Genomic DNA, 12,893 nt, shown 5'->3' with positions numbered 1-12,893 from the left:
TCCATCCTTGAGGAAGGAATTAATAGTTCTGACAGTTTTCCATTTATGGGCAGTACTAAAAATTTTGCCTCTTGCAGGTAAGTACTGACCAGCAATTCTGTATCATAATTTTCAACACAGAAAAAGTGACCAGTAAACCACTAGTAATAATAAAAATACTGAAAACTTCAAAAATTTTCTTGGAAAATTATGAACCATGGATGAAGGGCTACAGGCAAATTTTATGTTCCTAGATTTTCAGAAAGCATTTGACATGATGCCCCCACTTAAGTATGTTAATGAAGATCCACGCATAAGGAACAGGTTCCCAGATGTGCAAGTGGCTCAAAGACTTCTTAATTAACAGTATTCAGTATGTTGTCCTTGATGGTGAGTTTTCATCAGAGACAAAGGTAGCCAGGAGTGACTGAGAGAGGTGTGATAATTGCTCTTGTTCTTCATATGCACAAGTGACCTGGTGAATAGGGGGAGCAGCAATCTGCAACTGTTTGCTGATGCTGCTGCTGCTGCTGCTGCTGCAGTATATGGGAAAGTATCAGTGTTGAATGACTGTAGAATAATACGGGATGAATTAAACAGAATTTCTATTTGGTCTGATGGATGGCAGCTAGCTCTAAATGTAGAAAAGTTAATGCATATTAGGAAAAATAAAATAAAAAAAAAGTTGCAATGTTCAGATGCTGTCACAGTCACATCAGTTAAATATCTAGTTGTAACACTACAAAGCAATATGAAATGTGGTAGTACGGCCGGAGAATAGTTGCCTTCAGTATATTGCAAGAATTTTAGGAGACAACAGACACGACACTAGTATAACAGCAGCACTAGTTCCACCCATTCTTGAGTACTACTCACTCATTTGGAATTCCCACGAGGTCGGATTAAAGGAACATATCAAAATTTTAGAGGTGTGCTGCTAGATTTGTTGCCAGAAACTTCACTCAAAATGCAAGTTTTATGAGGATGTTTGTGAACTCGAGTGGGAATCCCTGGAGGGATAATTATGTTTCTTTCATGAAACACTACTGGGGAAATTTAGGGAACTAGCATGTGAAAGTGACTACAGAACATTTCTACTGCCGTCAACACACATTTTGTGTAAGGACCATGTTGTAACCTGTTGTGACCGCGACCGTTTCAGTCACAGGGTGGCCAAGAAAGCGTGGCGGGATCAAACGGAGAGCGGCCCGCGAACAAACAAACGGAAAGGATGGACACGAAACGACGACGGACAATGGAGAGAGACCTTACAATGACAACATGCAAGAAGCAACGGAGTGACAGAGACAATCAAACGAATTCAAGACGTGCACTAGTAATGAAAACAAAGAACGATAAACATGCTGTCTGTTGTCGAGGCAATGTGTCGAGACTCACGCAACGATTAGACTCGCTGGCTGAGCGAGAGGCAGGCGCTTAAATACTCTATCGGGGGTGAGCTACTGGCCGCTGGAACCACGTGTTCCACTGTGGCGCCCTGACACTAAATGCGGGCCAGGACACGCACACCGCCACAGCTTACAGTGCGATGGTGCAGAGACCTCTAGGAGTCTTCGACGTCCATGACGTCTGGCAGGGATTCAAATTCCGCGGTGTGCGGTACCAGAGACTATGAAAATAAGATAAAGGAAATTAAGGCCCATACAGAAGAGCCATATAGAAAGTTATGAGTGAAACAGAAAAGGAAATGACTAGTAGTGATTCAAGATTCAATCTGGCATGCACCATAAGACGGATTGCACAGTACGTACATAGATGAAGATGGGTACTCTAGTACACGTGACTACAGCCAGTAACTTCTGAAGTATTTGTTTACTCACAGAATTTTCTTACCTTTTAAGGCTCATCTTCAGATGGAGCTTACTGAATAATCATCTTTGTAGCTTGATGCTGTGCACTGGCTCTGTTACAGAAGATAATTTATCACATGTGTTATTAGAGCAAGGTATTTCCTATCACCTCATAACAGAGCCAGTACACAGCATCAAACAATGAAAATAAAAATGATTCTTCTGTATGTCACATCTGAGTATGAGCCTGAAAAGGCAAGAAAACCAGTCTCTTTGAATCAGTTAATATTTCAAAAGATGCAGTTTTTGTATTCTTGAAAATTGTTTGCATAACTGAAACGGATTACTGGTGCAATAAATGCTTCAAGGGTTCAACAACAGGGAGTGTGCTGTTTGAAACTATTTGGAAGATTAAAACCGTGTGCCAGACTGGCAGTTGATCCTGAAATCTTGCCTTTTATGGGCAATGCTCTTGCACCAACTGAGATATTCGGGCATGACTCTCGACCCATCCTTGCCACTTCATTTCTGACAAAGTGAAAGATTCATTCTGGAAACAACCCTCTAGGCTGTGATTAAGCCACTGCTCTGCAATATTATTTCTTTGGAGAGTGCTAGGCTTGCTAGGTGTGCAGGATAACTTCTGTGAAGTTTGGAAAGTAGCAGAGAGGAACTGTTAGAATCTGAGAGGACAGATTGTAAGTCATTCCCATATAGTTTAGTTTGTAATGAGCATTATCCATGACAGGCACCATTCTAGGTCTGAGTCCGGGAGTGCACACACTTTTAATCTGCTGGGTATTTTAAACTTACGGTTATTGTTAATGTATGTCAGTTATATTGCTAAGTTTGAAAAGTTGTAAATTATCACATTATGCAATTAACTATTTGTCCTTAAGCTGACTCCTGTACATTCAATCAATGATTTACACTCATACTTGATGACAGAAAAATTGTGAGTCTAGTTTTGTAAAACTGAAAAACTTAAGAAAAGGTGAAGATTGAACGAAATAAATATAGAGGTCAGCAACAAAAAGAATAATTTTAATTTTATCCGTAGTTAGATGGAAGGGAGGTTGCAGATATATTTCAACAATTTAAGGGAGTAATATTTCTCAACCACAGTTATAATATTAATCACATGAAAATTGGCACATCTTCAAATACGCACCATCACAAGAATCACAATACGCTCTCAAATAAAGGTACAAATGACAGCAGTGACAGCTTGGAACAAATAGAATAAAAATCCACTAAATAACTTCCTAAAATCATATTTAATGCTCGCACTGGCTAAGACATTCACAGCAAAGAACTCAAAAACACTACTGAACACTTAATGACTGTCGGAATATGCATGATGTAGGTGTGCAGAACAAGCTCATATTCGACCGCCATCATTTGTGACTCAAACTATAGTCTCAGTATATAGGATGACCATGGAAATAAGCTGTTGGAAGCTGTGAAAATTACTTTTGACCAAACATGCTCACAATTCAATGTACATGGTAGTCAATAAAAGAACTGCCAAGGCATGTAAATACAGATAACTTCATACCAAAAATTTTGCCCCCCCACCTTTAACATTCTCTTTTTATTGATGTTAAACTAATGTCAGATAATTGTTGATTTCATAAAAACAAAGTGTGTATACAAAAATAGTTGTCTGTTCAGCCTCAACAACTGAGTACTGCCATTTCATTGATGACACACTTGATGGATTATTAAATCAACAACAAACAGATGAGATAAAGTAATATATTTCATATATGAGAGACTCTTATGAAGCAACTATCTTAGTAACTTATATAATGGCTGGCATATTTTATAAGACAGCAATTACAAAACCAAAAGTTTCATGTATTGCAAAAAATGGAAAGTGTTGTAATCAATATACAGGGCTATTACAAATGACTGAAGCGATTTCATAAATTCACTGTAGCTCCATTCATTGACATATGGTCACGACACACTACAGATACGTAGAAAAACTCATAAAGTTTTGTTCGGCTGAAGCCGCACTTCAGGTTTCTGCCGCCAGATCGCTCGAGAGCGCAGTGAGACAAAATGGCGACAGGAGCCGAGAAAGCGTATGTCATGCTTGAAATGCACTCATATCAGTCAGTCATAACAGTGCAACGACACTTCAGGACGAAGTTCAACAAAGATCCACCAACTGCTAACTCCATTCGGCGATGGTATGCACAGTTTAAAGCTTCTGGATGCCTCTGTGAGGGGAAATCAACGGGTCGGCCTGCAGTGAGCGAAGAAACGGTTGAACGCGTGCGGGCAAGTTTCACGCGTAGCCCGCGGGAGTCGACGAATAAAGCAAGCAGGGAGCTAAACGTACCACAGCCGACGGTTTGGAAAATCTTACGGAAAAGGCTAAAGCAGAAGCCTTACCATTTACAGTTGCTACAAGCCCTGACACCCGATGACAAAGTCAAACGCTTTGAATTTTTGGCGCGGTTGCAACAGCTCATGGAAGAGCATGGGTTCAGTGTGAAACTTGTTTTCAGTGATGAAGCAACATTTTTTCTTAATGGTGAAGTGAACAGACACAATGTGCGAATCTGGGCGGTAGAGAATCCTCACGCATTCGTGCAGCAAATTCGCAATTCACCAAAAGTTAACGTGTTTTGTGCAATCTCACGGTTTAAAGTTTACGGCCCCTTCTTCTTCTGTGAAAAAAACGTTACAGGACACGTGTATCTGGACATGCTGGAAAATTGGCTCATGCCACAACTGGAGACCGACAGCGCTGACTTCATCTTTCAACAGAATGGTGCTCCACCGCACTTCCATCATGATGTTCGGCATTTCTTAAACAGGAGATTGGAAAACCGATGGATCGGTCGTGGTGGAGATCATGACCAGCAATTCATGTCATGGCTTCCACGCTCTCCCGACTTAACCCCATGCAATTTCTTTCTGTGGGGTTATGTGAAAGATTCAGTGTTTAAACCTCCTCTACCAAGAAACGTGCCAGAACTGCGAGCTCGCATCAATGATGCTTTCGAACTCATTGATGGGGACATGTTGCGCCGAGTGTGGGAGGAACTTGATTATTGGCTTGATGTCTGCCAAATCACTAAAGGGGCATATATCGAACATTTGTGAATGCCTAAAAAAAACTTTTTGAGTTTTTGTATGTGTGTGCAAAGCATTGTGAAAATATCTCAAATAATAAAGTTATTGTAAAGCTGTGAAATCGCTTCAATCATTTGTAATAACCCTGTAGTTATACAATGATTTCTTTGGTGCTATAAAACATTTTCTACACACATTAACTAGGTCTTTTATTCAGTTTTTAAGCACTAGAATACTAGAAGGCAGTCTCATTCTAGCACTGAGGGCTAGGTTTTGTTGAAATAGTTACCCATTATCTTCCAACAAGAAGGTCAACTATATCTCACCAAGATCAAACTGTGTATGGGAAGTCGCATATACTAACCAGCTTAGCAGTGACATCTTTTCTGTAGGGTTTTAGAGTTTCTCGTGCAACAATCTTCCCTCCAACACAAGCTTGAATGGCTATCTGAAAATCAGAGTGTGATATAATTTTTAAGAAATAGTTAATATTTAAAATACAAACAAATATTCTGAAAATATCTGTTCACTTCCATCAGACTGTAAATTGTGTTACACAGTGGAAAGATCTAAATAATTTTATCTCATTAAGTGTGAGGTCAAATATACTGGACTGCATTTATGGTTAAATACCTTTCTCGCGAGAGAAATGTGAGAAAGGGATTCTGTTAGCACATCGTTGCTAACACTGCCTAACAAAAGGGTGTGCTGGAAAGTAATGCCTCTGAAATTTCTATGTGAAAACTCTTATAGCTTTTTAAATAAAACAAACATTATTAACAATGTACATCTTTATTCAAAATGATTAATGGAAAATCTCATATAAAGATGTGAAACAAATACTAACAAAGAGATAGAGGGGCTGGCCAGTACTTACCTCAGCTCAGTACAGCCGATAGATACACAAAAAACAGAACCAAAAATTTACGTTCCTAGCTTTCGGAACAAATGTTCCTTCATCAGGGAGGAGAGAGGGGAAAGAAAGGGAAGAAGGGAAAGTAGATTCAGTTACTCACAACCCAGGTTATGAAGCAACAGGGAAAGGAAAACAGGGAGGGTAGCAAGGATGGTGGCATGGTTGTCAGAGGGAAGCCAAAGATATTCTACTGTAAGTACTGTGCCAGCTTCAAACCAAAGAGGATGCATACAGAAGTGAAGAGGTATATAGTATAAAGATAAACACAACTATGTAGGATGAAAAGATGTGTGAATGGCTAAAGAGGAAAGGGAAAGAGGAGAAGACTGAAGAGTAAATGGGAGTGAGGTGGTTTAACGTAGGTTCAGTCCAGGGGGATGGCGGGATGAAAGGATGTGTTGGAGTGCAAGTTCCCATCTCCGCAGTTCAGAGGGACTGGTGTTGGGTGGAAGAAGCCAAATGGCACATACAGTGTAGCAGGTTCCTAGGTCCCTAGAATTATGCTGGAGGGCATGCTCCGCTACTGGGTATTGGACATCTCCTAGGCAGACAGTTCGTCTGTGTCCGTTCATGCGCTCAGCCAGTTTAGTTGTTGTCATACCGATGTAAAAGGCTGTGCAGTGCAGGCATGTCAGTTGATAAATGACATGTGTAGTTTCACATGTGGCCCTGCCTTGAATTGTGTATGTTTTACCAGTAGTGGGGCTGGAGTAGGTGGTTGTGGGGGGATGCATGGGGCAGGTTTTGCAGCGGGGTCGGTTACAGGGGTAGGAACCGCTGGGTAGAGAAGGTAGTCTGGGAACATTGTAGGGTTTGACAAGGATGTTACGGAGGTTAGGGGGGCGACGAAAGGCAACTCTGGGTGGTGTGGAGAGAATTTTGTCAAGGGATGATCTCATTTCAGGGGTTGACTTGAGAAAGTCATATCCCTGGCGGAGTAATTTGTTGATGTTTTCGAGGCCAGGATAATATTGGGTGACAAGGGGGATGCTTCTGTGTGGTCTGGGGATAGGAACATTGTTGTTGGACGGGGAGGAATGTATTGCTCGGGAGATCTGTTTGTGGACAAGGTCTGCAGGATAGTTGCGGGAGAGGAAAGCACTGGTTAGGTTATTGGTGTAATTGTTGAGGGATTCGTCACTGGAGCAGATACGTTTGCCACGAATACCTAGGCTGTAGGGGAGGGAGCGTTTGATGTGGAATGGATGACAGCTATCAAAGTGAAGGTACTGTTGTTTGTTTGTGGGTTTGATATGGACAGAGGTGTGGATGTGAGCTTCAACAAGATGAAGGTCAACATCCAGGGAGGTGGCTTGGGTTTTGGAGAAGGACCAGGTGAAATTCAGATTCGAAAAGGAGTTGAGGTTATGGAGGAAATTAAGGAGTGTTTCTTCACCATGAGTCCAGACCACAAAGATGTCATCTATAAACCTATACCAGGCCAGGGGAAGCAGCTGTTGGGTCTTCAGGAAAGCCTCCTCCATGCGGCCCATGAAGAGGTTGGCATAGGACGGAGCCAACCCCCAACATCACCCCAGCTGAATCCCGTGCCATTAAGGAGCTGAAAATAGACCGCTCTATTGTCATCCTCCCGGCAGATAAAGGCTCCACAACTGTCGTACTTGACCGTGTGGAGTATGTGGCAGAAGGACTGTGTCAACTCTCCGACACCTCAACCTACAAAGCTGTTACCCAGGATCCCATTCCCTCCATCCAGACTGAGCTGCAGAAAATCCTAAAAATCCAAGGTCCCTCACAAGGCCTCACAACGGCTTCCATAGACTTACTCACTCCACCTGAGCCACGTACCCCTACCTTCTACCTATTACCCAAAATCCACAAAGAGAACCATCCTGGCCGTCCCATTGTGGCAGGCTTCAAAGCCCCAACAGAACGTATCTCAGCTCTGGTAGACCAACACCTCCAACCTATCACCCGCAGACTTCCATCCTACATCAAAGACACAAACCACTTCCTAGAACGCCTCAAATCCATTCCCACTCCTCTCCCACCTGAAACCTTTCTTGTCACCATAGATGCTACATCCCTTTACACAAACATCCCACATACCCATGGTCTCTCTGCCCTTGAGCACTACCTCTCCCAACGCCCACCCAAAGATCTTCCAAAAACCTCGTTCCTTATCACACTTACCAACTTCATCCTCACCCATAATTACTTCACTTTTGAAGGCCAGACCTACAAACAAATCAGGGGAACGGCCATGGGAACCAGGATGGCTCCGTCCTATGCCAACCTCTTCATGGGCAGCATGGAGGAGGCTTTCCTGAAGACCCAACAGCTGCTTCCCCTGGCCTGGTATAGGTTTATAGATGACATCTTTGTGGTCTGGACTCATGGTGAAGAAACACTCCTTAATTTCCTCCATAACCTCAACTCCTTTTCGAATCTGAATTTCACCTGGTCCTTCTCCAAAACCCAAGCCACCTCCCTGGATGTTGACCTTCATCTTGTTGAAGCTCACATCCACACCTCTGTCCATATCAAACCCACAAACAAACAACAGTACCTTCACTTTGATAGCTGCCATCCATTCCACATCAAACGCTCCCTCCCCTACAGCCTAGGTATTCGTGGCAAACGTATCTGCTCCAGTGACGAATCCCTCAGCAATTACACCAATAACCTAACCAGTGCTTTCCTCTCCCGCAACTATCCTGCAGACCTTGTCCACAAACAGATCTCCCGAGCAATACATTCCTCCCCGTCCAACAACAATGTTCCTATCCCCAGACCACACAGAAGCATCCCCCTTTTCACCCAATATTATCCTGGCCTCGAAAACATCAACAAATTACTCCGCCAGGGATATGACTTTCTCAAGTCAACCCCTGAAATGAGATCATCCCTTGACAAAATTCTCTCCACACCACCCAGAGTTGCCTTTCGTCGCCCCCCTAACCTCCGTAACATCCTTGTCAAACCCTACAATATTCCCAGACTACCTTCTCTACCCAGCGGTTCCTTCCCCTGTAACCGACCCCGCTGCAAAACCTGCCCCATGCATCCCCCCACAACCACCTACTCCAGCCCCACTACTGGTAAAACATACACAATTCAAGGCAGGGCCACATGTGAAACTACACATGTCATTTATCAACTGACATGCCTGCACTGCACAGCCTTTTACATCGGTATGACAACAACTAAACTGGCTGAGCGCATGAACGGACACAGACGAACTGTCTGCCTAGGAGATGTCCAATACCCAGTAGCGGAGCATGCCCTCCAGCATAATTCTAGGGACCTAGGAACCTGCTACACTGTATGTGCCATTTGGCTTCTTCCACCCAACACCAGTCCCTCTGAACTGCGGAGATGGGAACTTGCACTCCAACACATCCTTTCATCCCACCATCCCCCTGGACTGAACCTACGTTAAACCACCTCACTCCCATTTACTCTTCAGTCTTCTCCTCTTTCCCTTTCCTCTTTAGCCATTCACACATCTTTTCATCCTACATAGTTGTGTTTATCTTTATACTATATACCTCTTCACTTCTGTATGCATCCTCTTTGGTTTGAAGCTGGCACAGTACTTACAGTAGAATATCTTTGGCTTCCCTCTGACAACCATGCCTCCATCCTTGCTACCCTCCCTGTTTTCCTTTCCCTGTTGCTTCATAACCTGGGTTGTGAGTAACTGAATCTACTTTCCCTTCTTCCCTTTCTTTCCCCTCTCTCCTCCCTGATGAAGGAACATTTGTTCCGAAAGCTAGGAACGTAAATTTTTGGTTCTGTTTTTTGTGTATCTATCGGCTGTACTGAGCTGAGGTAAGTTCTGGCCAGCCCCTCTATCTCTTTGTTAGTACATCTTTATTCATCATGTCCACATATTTAACTCTCAAAATAGTCACCCTTGCGACAAACACTTTTCTCCTGAGAGACCAATCTGCTGACACTGACTACCTCACCTGTATTTGCACTGCTTCATCACTGTCAAACTGAAGTCCTCAAAGATATTCTTTAAGTTTTGGAAACAGATGCAAATCATACAGGGCTAAGATGAGACTGTATGGAGGATGGACAATGACAGTGAACCCAAGGCGTCGGATTGTTGCAAATGTTGCAGTGCTCATGTGTGGTCTGGCATTATCAAGCTGAATGAGCAGGTTCTCAATTTGTGAATGAAATCTTTGAATTTGAAACTCGATTACAGCACGCTGTTTCTCATGCACTGACACAATTACATTACACACCACCATATTACAAGGTACAATTCAGAGCCTTCTAGCAACAGAGGGCTGCAAATAAGCAAGCATGAAGAATAAAGTTGTAGAATATTAATAATGTTTGCTTTATTTAAAAAGTTTTAAGAGTATTCACATAAAAAATTCGAAGGCATTACAATACTTTTCACCCTTATACAGACATGAGGCCTGTTCAAAAAATTCTGAACTTTTGTAATTTCGTACCAATGGTGTACTGGAGCAAAATTCCTGCACATGCCTGTGTTTAATGTGTAACTGCCACAAGTTTCACTGTTGTATGTCTGCTGGTTATTGTTCAGTGCGGTACTCAGTAGAATCTTGTGTCACACAGTTTGCGAATTTCAAAATGGCAGAGTTATAGGAGCAATGAAGACTGACTGTCCGAGAGAGAGAGAGAGAGAGAGAGAGAGAGAGAGAGAGCAGAATAATTTAACATTTCAGTTGGATCGCGTCATGAAATCCTGACACATCTTGGAATGCATTGTGTTGCCACTAAGTTGTCCCACGGCTCACGAGTCAAGACCAGAAAGCTCTTCGCCTCAAAATCTATGAAGAGTTTTTGGATCACCAATATGAGAATGAGACATTGCTTAAGAGAATTGTAACTGGTGATGAGATGTGGGTTTATGGACATGATGTTGAGACAAAGGTTCAGTCCTTACAATGGGCAGGGAAAGGTTCTCTAAGACCAAAAAAGTTTGTCAGGTCAGGTCAAATGTCGAAGCTATACTAATAGTCTTCTTTGACTTTGGATTAGTTCATCATGAATACATAACACATGAACAAACTGTTAATCAACGGTACTATTGGGATGTGTTGCGATGCCTGCGCAAAAATGTGAGAAGGAAACATCCTTGAAATTTGGCAAGACATTTCAGGGCTCTTGCATCACAATAACGCATCCACACATTCATCTCTGTTGGTGCGTGACTACTGCACAGAAAAAGCAAATCACTGTGCTGTCTCATCCTCTGTACTCTCCAGACCTGTCCCCTGCGTACTTTATTCTATTTCAAAAGTTGAAAACCCCATTGAAAGGACGAAGAATTGCAAAGATAGACGGGATAAAAGAAAATTCAAAGAAGGTGCTTCATGCGATCCAGCATAAGGCATACCAAGACTGCTTCCAGAAGTGGAAACGGCGTTTGGAGCAGAATATCAATTGTGGAGGAGCGTATTTCGAAGGAGACCATGCACACTAAGTCAAAGGTAAGCACAGAAAAATTCTGGACAAGTCCCAGCATTTTTTGAACAGACCTCATATATGTATTAACTTTAATTATCAGATTACATTTGACAAAAATACATCACATGCTTCGGTAACTAGTTATTATGGGTGCAAGGAGTCTACCTCACCCTGTTGGTAGTCTTTCAGAGATAGGAGGAGCAAAATAAATATTTAGATATTTAGGCCACTTTGCTCATGTTAGGTGGGAAATGGAATCATAAAGGCTGGAGAAACAACTATAATAAATATCTGGTAGTACTGAAGACAAAAAGAGTCCACTGCATTAAAAATAAAACTGAATCTACAGAAGAAGCTCTGTGGAGGTAAACTATTTCTCCTTTCTAGAATGGAGATGCGCAGGAGAAGTGCGAATAATATTAATGTTCAAGAAGCTGGAACATGACTGTTCGGAAGTCTGAATATAAAAGAAATATTGGAAAATTTGGAGAGAGAGGTGAGTAGACTGAAGTTGGACTATAGGGATTAGTGACATGAAATACGAGGAGATCAAAGGCTTACAGTCTAGCAGTTTTTATAGTAACAACACCAGAATCTATGAACAATGCACCATCTTTCACAGGCATGCCCCAGGGATATTACTCCTGGAACTGAATGATGACTGATTATAACATCTCTTTTAGGTCTGGAGGTAATGACTGGTTCACTTTGCCAAATGAGTTTATTTGGAAAAGCACAGTTCTTCTAATGACCTTTGTGGTCATTTTAAGGTAGGTTAAGGGTTTCAAGGTGTCTCCATGTGTGTTGGTGCATGTTTTGGTGGATTCCAATGGCTGTTTCAGAGTCTGTTTTCTAAGGGGGTGAAAAGTGCTGGTATGGTGAAGGGCAGCAAGTCATCTCCACTGTGACCTTTTGCCAACATTTTCATTTGCTTCATCATGTGTCTGTCCAACAGTGATGTGGACACCACTTAGGATTTCTGTTGACAAATTGGTGAAATGTTCGCTTTGATAGATGTGAGAAGCTATAGGCAGATTTTGTCCTTTATTTGGAGCCTGTACTACGTATGTCTAACCATACCTCACATTATTATGAAAAGGAAAGTAGCTACTCACCATATGTTGAGTCACAGATAGGCACAATGTAAAGACTGTCACAAATAAGCTTTCAGCCAGCAAGGCCTTTGTCAAAAATACACAGAACTGCAGTCTCTGGCAACTGCAGAGACTGCAGTCATGTGTGTGTGAGTTGCATTTGTGTTTGTGTGTTAGTGTGTGTGTGTGTGTGTGTGTGTGTGTGTCATCCATTTTTGATGAAGGCCTTACTGGTCCAAAGCTTATTTGTGACAGTCTTTTTGTTGTGCCTATCTGCAACTCAGCATCTTCGACATATGGTGAGTAGCAACTTTCCCTTTCTTAATATTGTTACATTCCATTGTCTGATTTAATCATATCTCATTTTATAAATATGTCACAGTAATCAAAGAAAACATATCATTTCATTTTAATGTGAAGGAGATAATATATAATGTACGCAAGTTTGATGAGGTCCACCAAATGGAAAGTTCTCTCCTCATCACTCTGACCCAATAATAAGTTTGCTTAAACCAAACATCATATTAACAAACCAATGGCCAAGAGGATAATGTGTTGCCCAAACGTGGCTCCAATATGAGAGAG

General features: G+C 42.1%; 2 protein-coding genes across 4 annotated transcripts in view; one reads left to right on the top strand and one right to left on the bottom strand.

Annotated features, from left to right (window-relative positions):
• The window catches only part of LOC124787806 (methionine adenosyltransferase 2 subunit beta-like), a 30,175-nt gene extending 17,661 nt beyond the window's left edge, over positions 1-12,514 (top strand). The window contains exon 6 of the transcript XR_007016016.1: positions 12,485-12,514. The gene's annotated coding sequence lies outside the window, so the exon portion shown is untranslated. The remainder of the gene's footprint in view (positions 1-12,484) is intronic.
• Positions 1-12,893, bottom strand: part of LOC124787804 (translation factor GUF1 homolog, mitochondrial) — a 141,645-nt gene that overhangs the window by 1,973 nt on the left and 126,779 nt on the right. For all 3 annotated transcript variants that reach the window (XM_047254727.1, XM_047254726.1, XM_047254728.1), the window contains exon 9: positions 5,245-5,328. In XM_047254727.1, the coding sequence (XP_047110683.1) occupies positions 5,245-5,328 (84 nt within the window). The remainder of the gene's footprint in view (positions 1-5,244; positions 5,329-12,893) is intronic.

Source organism: Schistocerca piceifrons, chromosome 3 (genome assembly GCF_021461385.2).
Source record: "Schistocerca piceifrons isolate TAMUIC-IGC-003096 chromosome 3, iqSchPice1.1, whole genome shotgun sequence".
Taxonomy (NCBI): Eukaryota; Metazoa; Arthropoda; class Insecta; order Orthoptera; family Acrididae; genus Schistocerca; species Schistocerca piceifrons.
Note: the sequence above shows the minus strand (reverse complement) of the source record. Positions and strands in the feature narration are given on the sequence as shown.